Source organism: Piliocolobus tephrosceles, chromosome 2 (assembly GCF_002776525.5).
Source record: "Piliocolobus tephrosceles isolate RC106 chromosome 2, ASM277652v3, whole genome shotgun sequence".
In the NCBI taxonomy this organism is placed as follows: Eukaryota; Metazoa; Chordata; class Mammalia; order Primates; family Cercopithecidae; genus Piliocolobus; species Piliocolobus tephrosceles.
The window spans coordinates 93,346,758-93,372,412 of record NC_045435.1 but is presented as its reverse complement, the minus strand read 5'-3'; the positions used below and the strand labels follow the sequence as shown (position 1 = coordinate 93,372,412).

General features: G+C 37.0%; 1 protein-coding gene across 4 annotated transcripts in view; it reads left to right on the top strand.

Moving 5' to 3' along the window:
- Nucleotides 1-25,655, top strand: part of SNRK (SNF related kinase) — a 65,263-nt gene that overhangs the window by 17,008 nt on the left and 22,600 nt on the right. For 3 of the 4 annotated variants that reach the window (XM_026454869.1, XM_026454868.2, XM_026454870.2), the window contains one exon: nucleotides 995-1,689. The exons of the other annotated variant lie outside the window; for it this stretch is intronic. In XM_026454869.1, coding sequence (XP_026310654.1) covers nucleotides 1,101-1,689 — 589 coding nt within the window. In that variant the 5' untranslated portion in view covers nucleotides 995-1,100. The remainder of the gene's footprint in view (nucleotides 1-994; nucleotides 1,690-25,655) is intronic. 4 annotated transcript variants of the gene reach the window in all.

The window sequence follows — 25,655 nt, the reverse complement described above, 5'->3', positions numbered from 1 at the left end:
CGTTATGCTGGGTTGTGATTGAGAGTTGGAAAACGATCATTAAAAATCAGCATAACTGATGAATACCAGTAAATTAGCAAATATTTATTAAGTACCTACTACCACATACCTAGAACCCCCTCAAAAAATTTATATAAGTTCAGTTATAAGTTTAAAAAGTCAAAGTTAGTATGTTTACTAATATGTTAAGCACCTACTGTGTGCCAGGTGCTTATCCTAAACAATAGTGATGCAAGAGCAAACAATTACCTCCGAAACATTTTGGAAAAAGTTGCATTTCAAAATGTAATAAGACAGTTTTGATTGCATGCTATTTGTAAGCACTGTTCTAGGTATTGGGGGAAAGTAGAAGAAAAAAAATAGAATCTTAGAATAGAAAATCCCTGAGAACCTGCTGCTGTCAGGATAGAGGAGATGGTGTACCCAAATACCTGTAGAATACGACCACATAGAATAGAGGTGTCCCAAGGTGCTCTGGAGATATTGAGGAGAGAAGGAGTTGGAGAAACCTTCACAGAATGGATTTTTTCTTTTTTTCTTTCTTTTTTTTTGCACTTAAAGGAAGTGGTGTTGGTCTTGGGGAAACTGAAAAGTTGTTGGGTTTCTGTCCAAATGTTTATTCTTTGTGTTTTCCCTTGTCAACTCTTGCCTTATTTTTTAAGACACTAATTAAAATTACATTTAGAAAATGTTTGTTTTTTAAACATATTTGTCAAACTTGCCAGTTTTCTTATTACTGACCACCAAAAAATTGCTTCCAATGAACTAATTTTTTTTCAGTTTGCAAAAATTTAATATAGTATTTAAATTCTCAGCCTTTGTAATATAAAGTCTAAATATAGAAATAGGTTGTTATGAATTACCCTGACTCATTTTATATCTCAATTTATTTTCTTCAAGTTTCTCTTAAAATGAAAAAAAAAAATGAACTGATTTTAAAGTTTGTGAAGAAAAGTCACAGAAACTTAATTTTGTTTCTCTTCTTATTTTGTAGATATCCATGACGACATAGAAAATGAATTTTTTGTATTCACCAGATATTCTTATATGAGAAGATCTATTTCAAACAGTCTAAATATTTTTTCTTCTGTTGGACCAGCATGGCGGGATTTAAGCGAGGGTATGATGGAAAGATTGCTGGATTATATGATCTGGATAAAACCTTGGGTCGAGGCCATTTTGCTGTGGTTAAACTTGCCAGGCATGTCTTTACGGGTGAAAAGGTGGCAGTAAAAGTTATTGACAAGACAAAACTGGACACTCTAGCTACTGGTCATCTTTTCCAGGAGGTGAGATGCATGAAACTAGTGCAGCATCCTAACATCGTCCGCCTTTATGAAGTTATTGACACTCAGACCAAACTATATCTTATTCTAGAACTTGGGGATGGAGGAGATATGTTTGATTATATAATGAAACATGAGGAGGGTCTTAACGAAGACTTGGCCAAGAAGTACTTTGCTCAAATAGTTCATGCTATATCTTATTGCCATAAACTCCATGTGGTTCACAGAGACTTAAAACCAGAGAATGTAGTCTTCTTTGAAAAACAAGGTCTTGTAAAGTTGACAGACTTTGGGTTCAGCAACAAATTTCAACCAGGGAAGAAGCTCACTACAAGCTGTGGATCTCTTGCATATTCTGCTCCAGAAATTCTGCTTGGTGATGAGTATGATGCACCTGCAGTAGGTAGGTAACCTCGGTCCAGTATTTGGCCACTTGAATTCTGCCAGCTAGAGTTGGTCAAATCAGTTGTTTATCTAAAAATGATGTCTAGAGAATTTAATTGGCCTTAACTAGCAAATTGGGTTTCATAAATGCCGTATATTCCTAAAGCTGGCAATTTGTTGATTTCAACCTTTAGATGGCACATGTCTAAAGTATATATGTGAGTACAAAGGAAAATGAGTAAGTTACCATTTAAGGTAATCTCTTTTCTGCTCATTGTAATTTTTTTCTTAAGGTCCCAATGCTTTTCCTATCTTAGATTTTTATTTTAGTGGCTGTCTTTAGCCATCTCCCCTCTGTGCATATCCTCTAACAATCATTGGAGACCCATATTGGAAAGGTACTGTAAATATTACAGTGCAGTGTCAATAATTTGGGTATTAGAATCATTTATTAACTGTGAACTTGAACAAATGCTTGACCTGTCTGCTTCATTTTTTATCCATAATATAGAATTGAATCAGGTACAGGTGTAGCAGTCCCATATTATCTTGTTTACTCTTCACAGTGACCTGTGGGGTTGTTATTGTCCATCTCATTGTTCAGAATAGGAAACTGGCATACAGAGGCTTTCTGTATGGTGGATTCTGGAATTGTGGTACCTTTGGCATTCCTAACTGCCTTCTTTCCCTCTCCACACTTTGTGCTCTTTCACTTGTCAAGATTTATCTATTTGTGGTGAAAGCATTTACTGCCTTTCAATTTGTGTCAACTTTGTCTTCTTGGGATTGTATTTGTTTTGAATTTCATGTAGGAATTTGTGCTTAATTTTTTTTTTAAGGATTTGTTGATCAGAAGGTGCAGTCAGCTTTTTGTTAGTTTAATCTTGGAAAAAATGTACTAATATTACATGCACATGATGTCAGATTCATACATGTAAGTATTCTGCTTGCATTTGTGGTAACTTGAAATGCAGGTTAAAGGATTAATGACAAAGGTGCACTTAACGTTGAAGAGTGTTGATGTTATGTTGAATACTTTGTGCACCAAGACACTGATTTTCATGTTAAGACTATCATGTTCTGGAAAAGAAAGGGTTAATGAGCGGTTTCTGCCTACTACAGATAACTAGACTTCACTGAAGTCTTTCCTTAGCATATGTGAGTGGAGATTTTTGATTAATGGAGCCATTCTAATCAGACAGTGAAGCCAGGAATTTCCAGAAGAAACACAAATGTCTACATATGAAAAACTCTTGAACCTCATTAGTGCAAATTTAATAAGAGTATCCTATTAAAGATAAGGTACTCTTTAAAATCTATTAAACGTAAGATACTCTTTCATACTTTTCACATTGGGAAAAACTAAAGTCAGACAAAACTTAAGTATTGATAAGACCATAGACTATCAGGAACTCTTACACTATTTAGAAGACAATTTGGCAGTATCTGATAAAGTTAAAGATGTACACATCTGGTAACCCAGCAATTCTCTCCTACATATGCACTCTGGAGTAACTCTCACTTATGTATACAAGAGATTTTCAAAGAACGTTTTTAACAGCATTATTGAATGTATAGCAGGGGAATAATTTGTTCAGTATTCATATTGAATTCTATATATGGTGAACATTAAACATTTTTGCCAACATGATTGGATCTCAAGCATACTTTTTAAGGGAAACAAAGCAAATTGATGAAGAGTACATACGACATTACGACATTTATATAATTTTTTTTTTTTTTTTTGAGACAGAGTCTCGCTCTGTCACCCAGGCTGGAGTGCAGTGGCATGATCTCAGCTCACTGCAAGCTCCACCTCCCGGGTTCACGCCATTCTCCTGCCTCAGCCTCCCGAGTAGCTGGGACTACAGGCACCCGCCACCATGCCCAGATAATTTTTTTGTATTTTTAGTAGAGATGGGGTTTCACTGTGTTAGCCAGGATGGTCTCGATCTCCTGACCTTGTGATCCACCCACCTCGGCCTCCCAAAGCGCTGGGATTACAGGCATGAGCCACCGCGCCCAGCCAACATTTATATAAAATTTTAAAACATACAAAGCAGTGTCATATATTATTTACTAGTATGTGCACGTGTATTACATGTAGTAAACTCTGAAGAATGCGTGAGAGCAAGATAGTTTACTTCTAAGGGGCAGGCATATCTGTAGACTTTCAGCTGTATTGGTGATGTTTCTAAGTTGAGTGGTGGGTACACAGGGGTTCATTGTAATGTTCCTTTTTTCCCCCCTTATATCTTAAATATTGCATAATAAAACTTTTAAAAAGCTATTAAAAAAGGAAAAGAAAACCACTTGGGAAGATGTTCACCAGTCTGATAAATGATTACCGTGTGTTGGTGAAGTAGGCTTGGGTGGAGTTCATGGGTAACATTTTCATTTTCATTATTTATAGTTATTTCAATTCATATTGTGTGATGCGTGATTGAAATATAGAATTGCTATTTTTAAAAAATGGACAGGTGTCTTTCTGTTAATGTACTATTAGTTTATCATGCCAAAAGTAGTCTGATTTTTCACAAATGTTTACTAAAATGAGCATACACAAAAATTAAAATCAGACATTATATTTTGAGATGTTACTAAATAAAAAAGCTTTATTTTTTTTTTAAATAAGTGTTTTATAGTATGCTGGTCCTCTGTCTTGAGAATTCACTGAGGAATTGTCTATTTTATTATTCTTTTCAAAAAATCAGATTTGATTTTACTTATCAACTATACTTTTTGTTTTAGATGTCTTTTTTTCTTTATTCTTTCTAGGATCTTTGAAGTTTTCTATTTTTTAATAGCATCATGTATCAAAAGCTTATTTCTGTGTGTCTTTTATTTCTAACAAATGGTTTATTAATGCTATTTAGAAGACAATTTGGCAATATCTGATGTGTACATCTTTAACTTGAATGCTGTGTGATTTGATGCTATATGATGCCCTCTCCCAGAATCTCTGAGGACGTCCTAGGGGTTTCACTCTGCAGTTGTTGTTCATTGCTAAAATTTATCTTTGGTTTCTTATTTAACTGAAAGATTATTTAGAAAGGTGTTCCTTTTTAAAAAATTCAAAATGGATAGATTTATTTTTCTCTTTGTCTGTTTTTTAACTTACTGATTTTAGTACACTGAAGTTAATTTATGCCCAATTGGTTTCTGCTTTGGATACTATTTTTAGATTTTCTTTGTGGCTTGATACATGGTAATTCATACCATGGTGACTATTCTTTATGTGATTAAAATATTTGTATAGTTGGAGTTTTTATACATACTTAGGATTATGCATTATGCAGTTTGTTCCTTTGTCCCCTTACATGTTTTTATTCTGACCTGTCATTTTCTGAGAGAATAATGCTAGTCTTCTATTCTGATCTGTGAATTTTGTAATTTAACCATTCTTTGCTTTATACATGGCATTGTCAAGCTTTGATTGGCAATAAAGATGTTAAAAGTTTCTCATATATTTTACATGATGAATTATACCTTTTATCAATACAAAAGTATACTCTTTGATACATATTGCCTTAAAGTCTGTTTTGTCATTGCTTTAAATTTATCCCTTTTAAACAATAAAGGCATACTTCATTTTATTGTGCATAACTTTATTGCATGTCTCAGATCTTGCAGTTTTTTTGTTTATTTACATATTGAAGGTTACCACAACCCTTCATCAAGCAAGTCTCTTGGCATCATTTTTCCAATAGCATATGCTCACATCATGCCTCTCTCTCACATTTTGGTAATTCTCAAAATATTTTAAACTTTGTCGTTATTTATTTTTTATGGTGATCTGTGATCAGTGATCTTTAATGTTACTATTGTAGTTGTTTTGGAGTGCCAGACACAGCACCCATATAAGACAGCAAACTTAACCAATAAATGTTGTATGTGTTCCGACTGTTTCACCTACCAGCCATTCCCCCATCTCTCTCTCTCCTTGGGCTTCCCTATTCTCTGAGACACAGCAATATTGAAATTAGGCCAATTAATTACAGTGGCCTCTGGGTGTTCAAGTGAAAGGAAGAGTGGTACATCTCTCACTTTTAAGTCAAAAGCCGTAAATCAGTAAGCTTAGCGAGCAAGACATGGTGAGCCAAGATAGACTGAAAGCTAGGCTTCATGCACCTAACAGTCAAGTTGTGAATGCAAAAGAAAAGTTCTTGAAGGAAATTAAAAGTGCCACTCCAGTGAACACATGAATGGTAAGAAAGTGAAACAGCCTTATTGTTGATATGAAGAAAGTTTTAGTGGTGTGGGTGAAAGATCTAGCCAGCCACAATATTCCCTTAAGCCAAAGCCTAATCCAGAGCAAGGCCCTAACTCTCTTCAGTTCTCTAAGGGCGAAGAGAGGGGAGGAAGCTACAGAGGAAAAGTTTGAAACTAGCAGAGTTTGGTTCATGAGGTTTAAGGAAAGAAGCCATCTCCATAACATAAAAGTACAAGATGAAACACCAAGTGCTGATGGAGAAACCAGAAGATCTAGCTAAGGTAATTGATGAAGGTGGCTCCACTGAACAACAGATTTTTGATACAACTAAAACAGCCTTCTATTGGAAGAAGATCCCATGTAGGACTTTCATAGCTAGAGAGAAGTCGTTGCCTGGTTTCAGTGCCTCAGAAGGTAGGCTGACACTCTTGTTATGGGTAAATGCAGCTGGTGACTTAAAGTTAAAGCCATGCTCATTAACCATTTAGAAAATCCTGGGGCCATTAAGAATTAAGTCAAATATACTCTACCTGTGCTCTGTAAATGGAACAACAAAGCCTGAATGACAACACATCTATTTACAGCATAGTTTACTGAATTTCTTAAGCCCACTGTTTGAGACCTACTACTCAGAAGAAAAGATTCCTTTTAAAATACTACCACTCACTGACAATGCACCTGGTCACCCAAGAGCTCTGATGGAGATGTACAAGGAAATTGATGATGTTTTCATGCAGATAACACAGCATCCATTCTGCAGCCCATGGATCAAGGAGTAATTTCGACTTTCAAGTCTTACTGTTTAAGAAATGCATCTTGTAAGGGTGTGTCTGCCATAGGTAGTAATTCCTCCAATCCATCTGGGCAAAATAAGTTGAAAACCTGGAAAGGATGCACCATTAAGAACATTCGTGACTCATGGGAGGAGATCAGAATATCAACATTAAGAGGAATTTGGAAGAAGTTGATTCCAACCCTCATGGATGACTTTGAGGGGTTCACAGTCTGTGGAGGAAATAACTGCATATGTGGTGGAAATAGGAAGATAAATAGAAAGGGAGCCTGAAGATATGACTGGATTGCTACAGTTTCATGATAAAACTTGAATGGATGAGAAGTGGCTTCTTAGGGATGAGCAAAGAAAGTGGTGTTTTTTTTTTTTTTTAATCTTAATTTTTTTAAATCCATGAACGCAGGTGAAGAAATGGTTTCTTAAGATGGATTCTATTAGTGAAGATGTGGTGAACGTTGTTGAAATGACAACAAAGGATTTAGACTATTATGTAAACTCACATAGTAAGTTTGATAAAGCAGTGGCAAGGTTTGAGAGAACTGACTTCAGTTTTGAAAGAGGTTCTGCATTTCTACTGTAGGTAAAATGCTGTCAAACAGCATTACATGGCAGAGATAAATCTTTCATGAAAGGAAGAATCACATGATGCAGCAAACTTCATTGTTGTCTTATTTTAAGAAATAGCCACAGCCATGCCAACCTTCAGCAACCATGACCCTGATAAGTAAGCAGCCATCAACATCAAGGCAGGAACTTCCACCAGCAAAAAGATTATGCCTTGACTCGTTCATTGAAGGCTCAGATGATTGTTAACATTTTTTAGAAATAAGTTTTTTTTTTTAAATTTCTTTGAGACTCCCTCTGTAGCCCAGGCTGGAGTGTAGTGGCATGATCATAGTTCGTTGCAGACTTGAACTCCTGGGCTCAAGCAGTCCTCGCACTTCAGCCTCCTGAGTAACTGGGACTACAGGTGTGCACCACCACATCCAGCTAATTTTTAAAGTTTTGTAAAGATAGGGTCTTGATAAAGTTTTTTTTGTTGTTTGTTTGTTTTTTTAATTTTTTGCCCGTGACACAGCCCCAGGAGATTCTGAGAATGTGTGCCGCTCGTAAAGTGTTTTTAAATTAAGGTATGTACAGTATCTTTTTTAGACATAATGATGTTGCACATTTAATAGACTACAGTATAGTATAAATGTAACTTTTTATGCACTGGGAAACACAAAATTGTGTGTCTCGCTTTATTGCAACATTCGCTTTATTTCAGTGGTCTGAAACAGAACCCACAGTATCTCCGAGGTACGCCTGTGTATAGCAGTATTTCATGTCTAATCTATGAATCAGTCTTTGAATAGGTGAATTTGATTTATTTATATTTAATATTACTAGAGTGTTCGGACTTGTCCTGTCTTATTTTGTGGTTTTCATTTGCCTTATTATTTATTGCCTTTTCCCATATTTTGTTAGATTATGCAAGCTCTCTTTGCTTTTTCCCCTGCAGTGGTTTGCACGATGTGTAATCTGTTTCTTTTTGTGTTGGTGTCCACTTTTAATGTCTAGATTTCACATTATTTCTCCTACCCTACAAATAAGAATCAGTTTGTTTTTACTTCTTTTTTGGTTATTAACATTCTTGTTTGCTTGTGTTTGTCTGTAATAAATACTTACTTTTTACTTAATTTTATGAATTTCTTGGCCTCCCTGTCCCTTTCTTGGATTATTTTTATTTTGCTTTGTTTTGTTTTTAACCCTTTCAGAGACGATTTTTGAAAAATTCAAGTCCTTGTGTGTCTAAAATGTCTTCACATTTGAATGCTAATTTGACTGGATATAGAAATATATATTCAAAATCATTTTTCTCCCAACTTTGAAGATACGTTTTTCAGATATTTTTGTCATCTTTTTGCTTTTAAAGTTGTCGGTGAGAAGTCTGATGCAAGACTAATTTTCTTTGTAGAACTACATTTCATTAATTCAGTGGAGCATATTTTGTTTTTCTATTTTAACAGTTCCGAAAGTGCTTCATTAAGCAGGTTTTCTTGGGTGCTGCTGCTTCTGTTTGATGAACTTGGTTCCTCTCTCTCATTTTTCCTTCATTCTTGGGGGTGTTCGTTGTTTGTTCATCTCTATTTTTGAGATTTCCAGATACTTTGCTGTGAATATGATATCTGAGTACTCTAGGGGATATGGGAGAGGAGCAGGGTCATACAGCTGACTGGGGAGCACTGGTATCTGGTCTTAGTATTTGTCAGGTTGTTAATACACCTCTTGGACACCATCCCTCTCTCTCTGTTCCTAATGTCCACGATAGAGAGGAACATCCTCAACTTGATAAAGAGAATCTACAAAAATCCTGAAACACATGTCTGCGTGGACATGCTTGGTGCTAGTGTAGAATTACAAGGTAGGAAATTAGTCCTCAGTTAATCCTTCTAATGGTTGTCTGGGTGCAGTTCTTTCCTGTTTCCAGTGTGCATCATCTAGAAAAGAGCACCACAGAAGCCCCCGCTAGCTGGATTTTGGGGCTCTGGTTTCCTCTTTCAGTCTGATCCTACCTGCCTTCTACTGTTTCTTTCATATCTAGGGATTTGGAAAGAGGAAGGGTAGCTAGATCATGCTCTTGCAGTATTGATTCAGTCAGCTCTCTGAGCTTTCAAGAATGTGTATTAAGTTGATTTCACAGAGTCGGAAAGGATTGGGGGGGGGGGGAAGAATCTGTGGGAAAAATCCTGGAATCTCTCATTGCCGTCTGTGGAATTACTGTGGTAGAGTGCAGTGCAGTGGTGTACACCGTGGAGAACTCATTGCTGCTTGTCACATCAGGTTATACAGTGGAAGAAGAGACAGGGCAATGAACCTGTGCCTGCTGAGCCAAGACAGGTGTAATGTCTTTGCTCTGAGCAACCAGGCTCTGCTGAAACTGATGGATGCGTGGCTGCTTGTCCTGTGGGGTGGCCTGCTTGTAGTGAGGTTCCAAGTGAATTTCTTGATAAATAAAGGTTTTGTCAGAGCAGCATTAGGAAAGAACTTACTCTTTAAAAAATTGTACTTTAAAATTTTCTTCATTATAGGAACTCTAAAATGGGAAAATTGTTTCTTAAATAATAGATTCACAACTTTTCAGTAATTGTAAAACCCTGACATTATTTATGACCTTTTTCTACTTTCCTGAAAGTTCTTATTTTCAAGTTAAAATGAATTAAATTTGGTGTTGAGATCATCTCACCTAAGGTTTGGAGTCTTCTAGGATATTACAGATCTGGATTTAAAAACCTTTATGTTAGGTGTTTCCTAGTTTATAGACTATTTCAAAGATGAAATATTCAGTCTCTGCATTAATTATTACTACCAATTATGCAGTAATCAATGAAAGCTGAGTTACTGGAAACATGGCTCCATATGGGTACAGTGCAAATGTTTGGATTTAGATTAAGTCTTGAATATGCACAAAAAGCCTATATACATTCTCTACAACATTTCTCATTTGCAGTTCAGCATTTAATGGAAGTTGTTTAGAGTCATGGAGTGTGTCCTCACACATATTGGTGTGTAAAAAACTAGACATCTTTTCTTTATACTCTGTATTTTGTCCTACATTAAAATATTACTCTTTGCCTGCTCTAACTAAACAAGGAATAGAGAGGAACATCAACTTTTTATATGAAGAGAATCTACAAAAACCCTGTAGATAACATCCTACTTAATGGTGAAAGACTCAAAGCTTTCGTCCTAAGTTGAGAAACAAGGCAAGGATGTACACATATCACTTTTACTCAACATGGTACTGAAAGTTATATAAAGATGGGAAAAGAAGAAATAAAACCCTGTCTGCTTTCAGAAGACGTGAATGTGTACATAGACAATCTCATGGAATCTACAGAAAAATTCCTAGAATATCAAATGAATTCTGCAGTATCACAGGATATTAGATCAACACAAAATCGATTGCTTTTCTACACTGATAAGGAACATGTAGAGACTGAAATGTAAAGTCATGCCAAAGAAAGTGAAATACCTAGATACACATCTAACAGAACACATCTAACGAAAAAATAATATTAGTGATAGAAATCAAAGAAGGCCTAAATAAATGGAGAGACATATGTTCATGAATTGGAATACAACATAGTACAGATGCCAGTCTTCCCCAAATGGGTCTATAGGTTTAACATAATTCCTGTCAAAACTCTGCAGGGCTTTTATAGACATAGACAACATTATTCTAAAATGTATCTGGAAAGGCAAAGAACCTAGAATAACTAAAACAATTATGAAAAGAATAAGGAGAGAAATCACTACCACAGACACTCTGAAAAATAGTTTGACAGTTTCTTATAAAAGTAAATATGCTCTTATAAAACTAAATATGCAATTGCATTACTGGGTGTTTGTCCCAGAGAAATGAATACCTGTATTCACAAAAATCTGTACATGGATGTTCATAGCAGTTTTATTTATAATAGCCATAAACTGGAAACAGCCCAGGTGTTATCCTTCAACATGTTAATTGTTATACTGTGGTGTATTCATACCATGGAATACTGTGCAGCAATAAAAAGGAATAAACTATTGGTACAACAACTTGGATGGATTCCAAGGGGCAAAAACAATCATCTCAGGTTGCATGCTATGTAATGCATTTATAAATTTCTCTTGATATAACAAAACTGTAAAAATGGGCTGCCAGGAATTAGAGATGGTGGTAGGTGGTGTGCATGTAAAAGATAGCATGAAGGAGCCTTGTGGTGATAGAGCACTTCTATGTCTGGTGGTTATACAAATCTCCACATGTGATAAAAATTTCATAGAAACTACAGACACAAATACATGTGAAATGATGAAATCTGAATAAGCTCTGTGGACTGTACCAATGTCAGTTTCCTAGTTTTGGTATTTTACTATATTTAAGCACGATGTTACTGTTGGGGGAAACTGGGTGAAGAGTACATGAAACTTACCTGTCCATTTGTTTTGTTGGCCACTCTTGTGAATCTGTAATTATTTCAAAATGAAAAGTTTGAATATAGATACACATTATTCATTAACTGGAAGGCAAGTATCCCAGTGTGGGTGTTTCTGACTTACTGTGTAGTGTGGTTTTCGTTTTTAGCAGTAATGCCTGATGATGGTCTGGGAATGAAGGTCAATCCGACAGAAACACACTATATTTTGCAGTGTGTTGCATGCTAACAAATGTCAGTCTTACACTGGTATTTTTATTTTTAAAAAATAAATATAAAATCAGATAATCAGCCGAACAATTATCTCTTCTGAGGTGAGAGCATTTACCCCTCACCATGTTAAAAGTATGTACTTGTATTTTAGAGCACTGATCCTTAACTTTTTCTGAGTCATAATGCCTTAAAATGTTCCATAATGAGGAAGGATATAGACTTATCTTAGAATTGCATCCTTAAGCATCTTTATTTATTTGACTTAACTTACTACATGTAAAGAACATTTTAAAATCCAGTATGCATTTAAAAATTGCTATCTCTGGTCTATCTGAAATGAATTGCCTTATCTTGTGAAAAGGTAAATTAATAAAATATAAATTGAGACATTCTTTACAGCTATTAACTTACTGTTTCTTATCATTTGTATAATATGCCAGTTTTTGGAAATCTTGACAATCAAGCCAAGAGGTGTACTTAAGACTGTAATTTCTTTCTGTCTACCCTAGTCTGTGATAAAATAGCTCCTCAGTAGACTCCTGTAAAAGAGTCTTTTAGAGAATTTTGGAAATGGGTGTCCACCAAAAGAGTTATGATTGTAGCATTATGTATAATGTTAAAATGTTTAAATATTTTTTAAAGAATTGCTCCTGCTTGTAAGATAGTACAGCCTAAGTAAGCCGTAAAACCTTTTGATAAAACTTTGAACTATTTCAGAAGGGCATAAATGAAGTCAGGCCTGGTAGTGTGTGCCTGTAGCTACTCAAAAGGCTGAGGTGGGAAGATTGCTTAAGCCCAGGAGTTCAAGGCCAGCCTGGGCAACATAGGAGACTCCATCTCTTAAAAAAAAATTAAAAAAAAAATGGTCATAAATGAATCAGAAATTTTCTCTTTGGTTTATAAATAATCTGCAGTTATAGCTGTGTGTGGTGGCAAACACCTGTAGTCCCAGCTACTCAGGAGGCTGAGACAGGAGGAAGACCACTTGAGCCCGGGAGTTCCAGGCTGTAGTGTATTATGCCGATCGGGTGTCTGCACTAAGTTGGACATTAATATGGTAACCTCTCGGGAGCCAGGGTTACCTCTAGGCTGCCTAAGAAGAGATGAACTGGCCCAGTTCGGAAATGTAGCAAGTTAAAACTCCTGTGTTGATCAATAGTGGGATAGTGCCTGGAAATAGCCACTGTGCTACAAGCCTGGGCAAGGTAATGAGGCCCCATCTCTTAAAAACAAAAAACAAACAAACAAAAACTGCTATTGTAAGTTATACAGGAATCGGTAACACTTTTTATTTCAGATTCCAGAGATGCTATTAATGTATTTACTTTTATAGTCCTTCCCAAGTGGCACCAAATTTGAATGTGTAGTTTCATTTCCCATTTTAAGTTATTGTTTATTAGAAACAAATGTTTTAGTAATGTTTCAGTTTTTCGGAGGGCCTTCTCTTCCCAGAGGCAGAATTTAACTTTTATATTACTTACTCTTGTACTATTTACCATTTGGATATACAGGCCCTGATGAGTTCTAGATTAGAAGACATTAGGCTTGTGTCACAGGGACCACTCCTGACTGTGGAGTTTGGGATTATCTATTTTAAAGGGATGATTTGTGCCTCTTCTATGGTTAGGAAAAGAAGTTTGATCTTCTTTAAAGTAGCACCTCAGTAAGTTTTATTAAAAATAATACCTGCATGGATAAGCGTGCCCAGCACAAACTGCCTTGCAGCCTGAGGCCCAGGTATAGTCACTAGTGTAATATTAAAATTGTCAAGAAATGAACAACGTATCCGTAGAAATGTAGCACACACCTTCCATAACCCAGCTGCCAAGTGAAATGTCACATACTCTGAAAGATACTTTATGCATCTGTAATGTTATCACTTGTCATATAAAACCAGAAGGAAAAAATGAAAATCTTTTCCTAAGCTTCCTGAAATTTCACATGCCTGTAAGAAACAGATGTTTCTGAAATTACAATTAAAAATTGATCTGGCATAAACCCTCTGTAAATAAAAAGTATTTAGAATTAGTAAAGATTCTTGAGCATGAGATGTTTATGGGAAGTAGTCTATAGGTACCATATAGGTGTTCAGTCATATAAAAGTATTTGAGCAGACTGAAAAATATGATAGAAATTATTTATGTGGTTTTTATTTTCTCCACTGATTTTTAGCTGTGGTACTTATTGTTCTCACTGTGTTATAAGGCTCAGATCAAACAAAATATATGTTGATACAAATGTATAATTTATTCTACTTTAGTGGTAGGGTAAGATTTAAACTGGTGGCTCTCAGTGGTCACCATCCATCAGTTTCACCTGGGGGAGATTTTTCAAAAATAACTATGTTGCCTGGGCCCCACCCCCAGAGATTATGATTCAGATTTACATGGCTTAGGCTCACATTCAGAAGCTTCCATGCAATTCTAATATGCATCCAGCCTTGCCTACCGCTGATTTTAACCTATAGAATCAAATATTTTCAGATATTAGTGGAAAAAGATATTTTCAACATTTTAAATTCTGATGTTCTTTAAAAATTGTTTTTAAGTTTAAAGAGTAAAAGGGAATATTTCTTTTTTGACGTTAATAATTGGAGCTTAATTTTTTTTCTTCTTCCCTGCCTCCCATTTTTAACCACTGTCTGCTCATTTAGGGATAAGTGAAAACCACATTTTAGACCCCTTGGAAATTTTTTCTGATGTGTGTCCTCAGAACCAGTGTCTGAAACTTCAAGCTAGACCCTCCCCCACACACCCCCTTTGGAAACTCCTCTGCACTGATTGCTTGTCTTTCCTCTTCCCTGAGGAGCCCAGAGACTGTCCTGCCTGCTTCCTTTCCACTGCCATTCCCTGGAGCTTCTGATTAGTGCCCCTGGTCCTCTGCAAGTCAGATTACCACACCGCCTCATTCCAACTCATTTTCTTGGGTTCATAGTACCTTTGCAGTTTTCTAAGGGCTCTTAGTGCTTTTAACTAGAAAGGGATTTTTTCATTTTGTTTGTTTTAAAAGGGTCCTTAGTGCCCACCCCCTTCCTCTAAAATCCTGTGTAAAATGACAAAGTTGTGCACAATTGATTATTGTAAGTTCTGGTACAGGAACAAGAACAAAAACGAAAAGTTAATATTTATATATATTTCAAAGCAGAACTCATGCGCTGAATCTGGGTAGTTTGTCTGAGCTTCCTAATGGGGCTGACTGGCATAAATGTGTGTATTTTAGAAAGAAAACAAGAGAAAGGAGGGATTTTAGGGGCAGGTTTTCTTTCCTTTGTTTCTTCTACCACAGTTCTCTGATGTGGAAAGTTCCAGTTGAGAGGAGGATCTGGGGCTTTGGGCAAGAGTATGTTGGGAATTACAGTGGGGAGCAGCTGTAAGGAGAGAATTCCTTGGGTCAGCAGACTAAGGTGGCAGTTTCAGGTAACCCCTACTCATAAGGAAAACAATGTTTACCCTTTCTTTGTACAATTCAAGTTGGATCATGTTATTTCTCTGCTGAGAACTATTTAGAGACCTTCCATTTCAGTCTGAATCAAAGCCACCATCCTCACTGTGGCCAACACAGCCCAAAAGATTGTCATCTCCATTTCTTCCCAGACTTCCCTCTCACTACCTCCCAGTTGCTCCCTCAGCTCCAGCCTCGCTGCCTCCTTGCTGTTAGGCACACTCCAAGCTTGGTCCTACCTCAGGGCCATCCATCTCCCTCTGCTGCCTAGCCCCTCTTGCCCCTGATTTTCTTGCCTACATGTCATCCCTCAGCGAGGCCTCAGCTTCTCTAGAGGTGTAGGACCCCAGCCCTGCCTGTTCTCTTTCCCCACTTGACTTGCATCTCTGGGCTCTGTTACCTCCATTTGTGAAATGGGGTTCATAGTTCCTGCCTTTAGGATTGTTGAGGGGATTAAAAGAATGAATATAAGTAAAGTACTTAGCATAATGCCAGACACAAAATTAACCCTCAGTCCATGAGATGTCACTGTCTCAGTGCTGCTGCTTTGGGAAAAATCACAGGATGCTTTATGTTTCTATGGTGTTGCTGCTGTGGTCCCAGAGGGACACTTAACATTAGACCCTGGCCTCATTTTCCTTTCCTGCCTCTTTCTCAATGTGGGAGGAAATGTATCCGAGATACCCTTGTCCCCTTTGGAAATTTGTCCTCGGGAATTTCTGAAGTGTTGGCTGCCATGGGAAAATGGGGAGGAAGGGCAGGCCCGGGACCTTTGCTCTTGTGTTTTTCTCACATGTTGTTTTTAGTTGTATTTAACTTTCAGAATGTTATTTATATTTAGGGAATAGGTTAACTTCTAAAGTAGGGATTTTTATTTCTTTTTTAAAATGTTAGATAAGAAACGACAGTCTTGGTGTTTGATAGCAGGTTAGTTTCTTAGAACTTCAGAAAGGCTTTTCAAAACACTCAAAACAGTAGCTATTTTAGTACAAAAATACATATGGAAACTGAATCAACTTACATTCACCTTAGGTCATAACATGAGAAACCTTTAGGGAGTTGAAAATACTAAATTTTGTTTTTTCTTTCTTTCTTTTTTTTTTTTTTTTTAAACTTATTGAGGTAAGAAATGTATGCCTGTTGAAGAAGAAAGATAAGTTTGCAATACAAAAAATTAGCAGTTAGAGCAAACTTTCTAACACAATGAATTTGGAATCCTGTTATTCGCATTGCATGTTGCTGAACAGACAACTCTAAAAGTTATTTTAGTGTTTTAGAATGTACTAAAGAATCGAGCCGGGTGCGGTGGCTCCACGCTTTTAATCCCAGCACTTTGGGAGGCTGAGGCAGGTGGATCACATGAAGCCAGGAGTTTGAGATCAGCCTGGCCAACCAGATGAAACTCTGTCTCTACTAAAAATATAAAAATTAGCCAGGCGTGATGGCGCATGCATGTACTCCCAGCTACTCAGGAGGCTGAGGCAGGAGAATCACTTGAACCTGGGAGGCAGAGGTTGCAGTGGACTGAGATCATGCCACTGCACTCCAGCCTGGGCGACAAAGTGAGACTCTGTCTCAAAAAAAAAAAAAAGAATCGGTTTGTTTGTTTATACGCAGGCTGCTATGCTTGATCACTCTCTTGTGCTCACTGAGAGGGACCAGGTGGGACCAGTTAGTGACCGGTCTCAGTTCCTGGGGAATCCCTGTCCCAGCACGTTAGCAAGTTGTATGTGTGGTCATCAGGTTGATCTATTAGCCTTAAATAGAGTTGTAATAAGAAATTCTTTCTTTTTTTTTTTTTTTTTTTTTGAGACCGAGTCTGGCTCTGTCGCCCAGGCTGGAGTGCAGTGGCCGGATCTCAGCTCACTGCAAGCTCCGCCTCCCGGGTTCACGCCATTCTCCTGCCTCAGCCTCCCGAGTAGCTGGGACTACAGGCGCCTGCCACCTCGCCCGGCTAGTTTTTTTGTATTTTTTTAGTACCGACGGGGTTTCACCGTGTTAGCCAGGATGGTCTCGATCTCCTGACCTAGTGATCCGCCCGTCTCGGCCTCCCAAAATGCTGGGATTACAGGCGTGAGCCACTGCTCCCGGCAGAAATGATTTCCAGTGTAGTGTAAAGTGTCTAATTTAATATTTTTAAAATTTTAATTTAGATTTTAAATTCTGAAACCCAAGAAAAAAATTACAGGTTCTCAACCTTTGTGATACTGTGTCTGGTGAGTAGGAAAACAACACCTTTTAGAGTGAGGCCCTCTTCATAGATATATCTAAATCTCGGCACCTGGGATGTAGCCAGGCACAGAGTAGGCATACTATTTTGCTGGGTAAAAATAAAAGGGGGGCTGTGGATGGCTAAAAAAGGAGGATGATGAAGTTAGGAGAACGCATGCCCTGATTGCCCTTTCTCTTTGGAATTGGATGGGGCAGTGCCAAGCCTGCCTCACTCCAGATGGCTCACTTGTCCCCCTTGCTCAATAGTAAAGTCCTTGAGAGAGGGGACTGTGTGTTTGTTTATATTTTGTCAGTGTCCTATCACCTGGCAAACATGACAAGCTCTTAATGTTTATTTAAATTAATAAATGTTACAGAGATGAACCAAGGAAATGAAGATTACATTAATTGTGGTCACCCTCTGTGGCTCTTCCTGATTTCTTTGCTCATGTCGTAATTCCTTTTCTTTGCCTTATGTATATTTAATGAGTCCTAGACTCTTAGAGGACCCAGTGAAGGCTGTGGTTCCTGTCTTCAGAGAGATACAAACATACATTTTGGGTTAGTTTCAGAGGTGTTTGTTGAACACTGTGAAGCCTTTTCTGGATCTGATCTTGCAAGCTTATGAGGTTGAGTAAAAAGTGGACCCACAACTATTTGGATGAACACAAACAGTTTTGAAATAAGCTTTGGAACATAAAATACACGTGTAAAATAGTGTTCTTATTTTTGTGCCTTTGAATACGTGACTCATTGTTGTTTTATATACTTGATCTCCCATTTTCCCTAGTGTGTTTTAAATTTCATAGATATGACTTGAGTAGGAGATTGTAATGGAAAATTGGAGGTAAGGTTATAAATGGATCTGTTTCCAAAGGAAACATCAAGTCATTGGGTACAGTGTTCTTTTTATTTCCTAAAGTCAAATAGACTTGTAGATGTTTGGTATATTTTATATGGTCTTCTTAAAAACCCATTTTGTATAACAGAGTTTGTATGTAGCAACTCTTCACTGACATTTGGAGGCCCTTGTTAGAGTTTAAAAGAGACTTAACATGGATTGAGAGCTCCAGTAGATGGAAGGATGCCCCTGAGATGGTGTCACTGATTCGTCACCATGTTCCAGGCTGTGATTCTCAGCTTTGTATTCAGTAGTGATTAGTTTCTAGAGGACCAAAACTGGCTTAACAAAGTGTTTTGTGTATATACTAATGTATACACTAGAACACCCATCAGTTGATTTACAATGAGACGTATAAATGTTAGCACCAAGCTTGTATTCTTGTATCAGAGTGGCTGGGTTTTTTTTCCCCCCAAATTTACCTACTTTCAGAGTTTTAATAAGATACTCTACCAAGAAAACCTGATAATTTGTGTATAATATACGTTGATTAGGTTTAATCATTTTTAGGAACATTTGTGATCCATTGAAACTCCTGAAGTCACACTTTTAAGATTTTTATATGGATTTTTGCTTAAGGTCTACAAAGGGCTCTTATGACTTCGAATTTCAGCTCATGTATTCCTGTTACTCCCAAAGCTTTTCACAAGGCTTTTTTTTTTAAAGTTATTATAGCAGAACCTTCATTTGGCTGAAACCCATTATGTTCCACCTGGAGACAGAAGATTCACTTGGTTTTAGATTAGTTCTAGTTTTGTACTCAGTTATCAGTTTGTGAGGTACCTTGCCCTCTATCCCATGCAAGGCTGTATTATCAATATCAGTAAACAACTTGATAAGAATCTTGGATTTATCATCTAGCTTCAGTATCAAAATGAATTTATTAATTAGTAGAGGCAAGAATAGAGAGAACTTGAGTGTTCCCTGACTTTGTAACCTTTGACTCTTCCAGCTGTTGTCAGGAGAATAAAGGGGGCAGCTTTTCATATGGTAAGGAGGCTTTCCAAAATTGTTTTTATGTTACTTTATATAAGATAAACAGTCTTCAGAATCCTTGGCTATCCGTGAATCTTACCAATTAGAGGACTGCCTGTTGATCACTTACCAGTTTTTGAGTTGTCCTAAACCCAGCAGAGCACTAGGAAGCAAGCAAATAAAGACTCCTGGTAGATGAAATGGACTGTCCGAAGTCCATGTACAAAGCTCATGTATTTTGCTGGTAGCTATCATTCAGGGTCTCACTCAGACCCTAATTGAGTTAATTTTACGTATAATTCTAGCAAGTTCAGTAAATTCGTATTTCCAGCTGTCAGCTGATAGGTAACAGGGACCTCCTAAAGTCAGGTGCCCTGATTGATAGCAGCAAGATGAGAAAGAATCATGAAATCATCATCAAAAACTTAAAAAACGTGAAAAACATGGTATGCGCCTCTCCTTGCCACCTGAAGTTCAAGTGTTCTTGAACAGTGCTTCTGGGCACCTCTGGAGGTAAGGCAAGGCACCTACTTACCATGGAAGCAGCTCTAAAAGGAGAATCTTTGATGGAAGATAAGATGGAGGCATCTTTTAAAGCCAGGTGGTGGTCACTTTCTGTGTGAATGAATGAACAGAGGTGAATTTTGCCAAGTCCCAGGACACAAAGTCCAGTGGTGCTGTCTCACCTAGGTGCCTTCATTGCCAACCTTTTAGGTTTCATTATGATTATATCTCAGCACCTAGCACAGTACCTGGCAAATAGTGCTGCCACACATTTGTTGAATATACATATCAGTGTCTGCTTTGTGGCTTTTTGGCATACAAACTGATGCCCCCATGGGCACCCCTGTATCTTAGCATGGTTCTTCAGCTGGTCATTCTGAATGATGCAGAAAAAAGAACAGGGTCTAATCATTTTAAATTCTTCCATTATTAGACAACATAAAAGGAAGAATTAATAAATTGACTGGAAAAATTCAACATTTGGAGAAGAAATTATTGATTTCTATGTATGTCTATATCAAAGTAAATTCCAGATGATTTAAGGATTTGCATGTGAGTAATTAAGAAAAAAAGCGAATATTCATACTATCAAGAGTCATAAGGAAAAGGGTAATAGCTTTGATTGCAGTTGATGGATGTGGTACACATATTATTTGAAACAAAATTATAATGCAAACAAGTTGGCAATATTTGTAATATAGGAAATGGTTACTATTCTTAATGTAGAAAGAGTTCTTAGAAATCAATGACAAACTCTCCTATAGACAAATGAAAAGAGAATTTATTAAAGAAGTGATATAACTAGCCAGTAAAAGAAGAAAAAGTTTAACCTTGCAAATAATTATTCAGGACTTAGTAGAAAAGCTACAATGATAGAGACTGTATTGGCAAAGGGTAGTCTGGTAGATCTGTGAAATCGAATAGAAAGTCCATAAATAAACCTACACATACGTGGCCAGTTGATTTTCAACAAAGGTGCTAAAGCAATTCAATGGAGAAAGAGCTTTTTTTTCCAGCAATGCTGTGGCAACAGTTTGATATCCATATGCAATAAAATGAACCTTGATCAGTACCTCACGCCATTTGTAAAAACTCAATCTGTGTCATAGATGTAAATGTAAAATGGAAAACTATAAAACTTCTAGAAGAAAACATAGGGGATCTTTGCAACCTTAGCTTAGGCAAAGATACTCTGTACAGTACCAAGAGCATGACCCAAAAAAGAAAAATTATGAATAATTAACCAAAAAAGACATAATATGGCAGATAAGCACATGCAGATGTTCCACACCATTAGTCATTAGGGAAATGCAAGTTAAAACCACACCTATTAGAATAGCTAAAATTTTTTAAACTGACAATACCAAGAGCTGACAAGGGTGTGAATGGAGCAATTGAAACGCTCGTACATTTCTGGTGGGAATGTAAAATTGTATAACCAGTTAGAAAAATCATTTGGCAGTTTCTTAGAAAGATGAACATACACTTACCCAGCAGTGGCCCAGCAAACTCACTCCTAGGTATTTACCCAAGATAAATGAGAATTTATGTTTATACAAAAGCCTGTACACACTTTTTTTGTGACTTGATTCATTACTGTCCCAAACTGAAATAAATTGTGGAACATCTATACAATGGAATACTACTCAGCCATGAAAAATGGTGACCTATTGATGTGTACAACAACGTGAGTGCATCTCAAATGCATTATTGAGAAAAACCAGACGGCAAAGACTACATACTCTGTGACTCCATTTCTAGGCAAAACTTGCAAGGACACACAATAGCTGTGGTTGTCAGGGACTGGGCTTGGGGAAAGGTTGACTACAAGAAGTACAAAGGAAATTTTGGGGTAATACAGCTGCTCTGTATCTTGATTGTGGTATTTGTTACGTGACTGCATTTGTGAGAACTTGGAGAAACGCACCCTAAAAATGGTGAATTTTGTTGTATATACCTTAAAGAAATTAGGGAAAAAATAATCAGGTCAGTATACATTAAAACAGATCTTTATAATTTTACCTAATAGGCTAATAGTAAGGATTATCTATAGTGTTGGTGAGTAGGGGGCCCTCCCACAGGCTGCTAATAAATCTTACTGGCGTTAAATATGCACTACTTTCATAATCTGAAAAAAGTAGTGTTAATTTGAAAAACAAGAAATGTGTGGTTATATTCGAGAGAACTTTTCTACAATTTTAATATGAAGGAAAATCTGAAAGTTATAATCCTACATGGAACCAACCAGGTTGTGTATTTATTGTAATTCCGAGAAAGGTATACTGATATTTTTAAATACAGGAAAATAAATTGCATACATTTTAAAACCACATGTCTCATTTAGGTATTATGCATGGAGAACTAGCCAAAACAAACATTTCAAGAGCTAATATTTTGAATTTTGAAATTTGTTATATTAAATTTGCTATTTAAAGTTCATTTCTCTTTATTCTCAAATGAGGAAGTTAGTTTCCTGGCAAGCTTAAACATTTTAGAGAAACCTGCATAATGTATCTTCTGTTAAAGGACATACCTTGCTTGACTTTTATCCCCAGTGCCCAGAAAGCTTTGTTTCATTAAACATTTTTTGCTTTTTGAAAGAGAACCCATTTTCTTAGCCTGCCATTTGCAGCAGGTGATTTTTATCAACTGGTGTTTTAATAGTTTGTATATTCGTCTTATGTTAGCACACCTCGGCCTCACACAAAAGACTGTGTTTTTAACATCAACTTAAGAAAACATCAAAATACTCCACTAGCTATCAAACTAAAACATTTAGTTGGTGGACACTCCAAATGTGTAAAATGCTAATTCATATAGGTCTCTAATCTAGTTGCATTTGACTGACTAGACAAATAGAATTGGACATTTTTAGATGTGGTACTAAATTTAAATGTTTCTTCTTTCTAGTTTGAAGTTAGGCATATACGCCTAAAATTGCATTGCATTTGTCATAATCTTGTGGGAAATTTGAAATGTGAAATCACTGCTTGAAACTAAATTTAAAAAGTCACTCTGTATCCCTGGTGAAGCAGTTCCCCCTTGGATGAGTATCCATATTGAAACTCAGCTAAGCAGCCATCAGAGGATTTGAACCAGGTCTCTCTGAAGCTTTAGGCCAGGCATGCTATTTTCATTAGGGCACACTGAAAGAAATCGCCTAAGTATGATGTTTTCGCCATCTTATCTTTCCATTTTCATTTGTAAAGTATTCTTCCTGAGTGGTACCAATAGCAGGTTTGTAAAATGATTTTATGAAGGAATGCTGAGTTGGTAGGGTGTCTGCTGCTTGTCTGGTTTGGATTTGTGTGAATGTGTGCATTCCCACAATATGTGATTGATAACACTTTGACATTTTGAACTTTTTCTGTTTTACTTGAAAAAACAAGTTTCACAGGGCCTTAAACAGGTGACTGAAATAAACTGCAGCTTATCTTCACTGATTTATCCCACCACAGTCTGCTCTGAGCACTTCTTAGTCTCTTTTTCCTCTTACCTTTTTTTTCGTGTGTGTGTGTGTGTGTGTGTGTGTGTGTGTGTGTAGGATTGGGAATAACCACCACCTTCCTCTGTACCCTAAAACTCTGCATCAGCTGCCTTTTGAGGGGGCCCCACAATATTTGCAGAACTCTTTAATTTCAGGTTTTCATTCACCAAACTTCTGTTGAGCAGGCCCTAGCTGAGTGTAGACTAGTGCCTGCTCAACAGAAGGCCCTATTCTGCACTCAAGGAGCTCCAAGTAATGGAGGGAAATAGAATATCTGTAATCACAGCCCATTGTGATGATGCTGAAATTGTTAGGTAGCCCAGGTTTCTAAGTTGGAGGGCAGTGTGGGAATACCTTGGGGAAGATGAAGATCACTGGAGGATTTTAAGCACGTGATAGAATTGGCAGTGCCTCCTTGATCTGGAAGTCAGAGGACCCTCAGAGTAGGGAGTCTGGAATGTCTCCTAAGTTTGCATTGTACCGACCAGGGTAGATGGGGAGAAATAAACTTGGGGGAAAAAATGATAAGCTTAGTTTTAGCAGCACTGATTTTTGAAGTCCCCAAGGGACATTTAGATGAATTAAGGTCTGAGAAAGGAGTGTTTTAAAGTAGGTATCAGATGATGGCATTCATTCTTTTTAGGGGGGAAAAAGAAACCATTTCCCTGTTAAATAATAAAACCTTGCTTCTAACTTAAGTATTGGTAAAACTAGGAATACTAGACATATCAGAAAACAGATCTAAAAAACTTGTGCAAGTTCTTCATTCCTCTTCTGTTTCTTTCTTATGCTATTCAGATGACCTGACCGTTTTCTACTTTTGGAATGCTTTCTAGTCATGTTCCTTAAAACTAACCACTGATCTTTTTGGGACAAGAAAGAATCATTAGTAACCAAAGCTCTGCATAATTTTGAATGCAGACATGTAGTTCTTCTGTGTAAATAGAAATTCAGATGGATAAACGTGGGCAATTAGGTTTCTGAGTGTTATACAAAAAACAAAGGTCCTAGGTTTTATTATAGAACTCCTGGGACCTACACACTTCTGAAACAATACTTGCTATTCTAAGAAAGCATTGCCTTCTACATTAGTGTTAGGTCATATGTCAGTGGCTTGTGACCCTACTTGGAACTGAAAAGTGATTGCATAAATCCTGGCAGCTGTTAAGTGGTCTTGTAAAAGGTGCCCCTATTTTATCTGCTGTGGTTTCACAACATTCTACTTCTATTGCTTCTTTCATGATTTATGGCTATACTGATAAAATAAAGCTATTAAAAGGAAAAAGTAGAGGTTTCTACCTAAAACCCTTCTTCTGGTCTTCCCATTTTTATTATTTTCTAATCCCCCTCTTTTGTTGTATAGATAATTCACTTTAGAAATGACTTTTTAGGAAACCTCTCAGTAGTCCTGTAGTCCCCTCCCCACGCTGTTGGCATTTGCTTTTCCTCAGATGAATGATTAGCATGTTCTTTTACTCTGTTTTGTTTTCATTTTGATCTTAAACTCTACCCCAACCCTAGAAATAGCATAATTCAGTTATGTTATGATCTGCTGAGTGTTAGCCAGATGAGACTTCAGTGCTCCTTTCTGTGACCTCATTTTCCAGCTAGCTCGAAGGCAACCAGTAAGGGGAAACTTGTAACTTCCACCCTTTATATTATCAAAAACTTCATTATCTCTTCACTCCTTCCTATAGTTCCATGAGTTGGGGTTTTGTTTTTTAACCAAGCCGATTACATTTATTAAATATTTCCTTTTTTTCATTTTTATTAACCAAGCACCTATAGCTGGGTCTGAAATAAAAACATACACTTCAGATAGTCGTATCTATGTGAAATTTGATTCAGATGGTTGATGTTTGGTAACCCGTGGATCTTTAATGTGAATAGACAATTCCATTAACATTTTTTGGAAATGATTATAGCGTAAGGTCCCCTGTACATTTTGCTCCCTTACACCCCCATCCCCCATTTATGGTTTCAGTGATCCCTTGCATTCTTAAGATCTCAAGCTGAGGCTGTGGTCTATACGTTAGGAGTTTGTAGTTTTGTTAACTTTTTTTTTTTTTTTCTTATGGAAAAAGATAACAAAATATTCTCTAAAATGAACGGATTTTCTTTTTTCTTAAGAGATGGGGTCTGGCTATGTTGCCCAGGCTAGAGCACAGTGGCTATTCACAGATATGGTTTAGCACACTGTGGCCTCAAATTCCTGGGTTCAAGTGGTCCTCCCACCTCAGTCTCCCTACTAGCTGGGACTGTAGGCATGCACCACTGTTCCTGGCT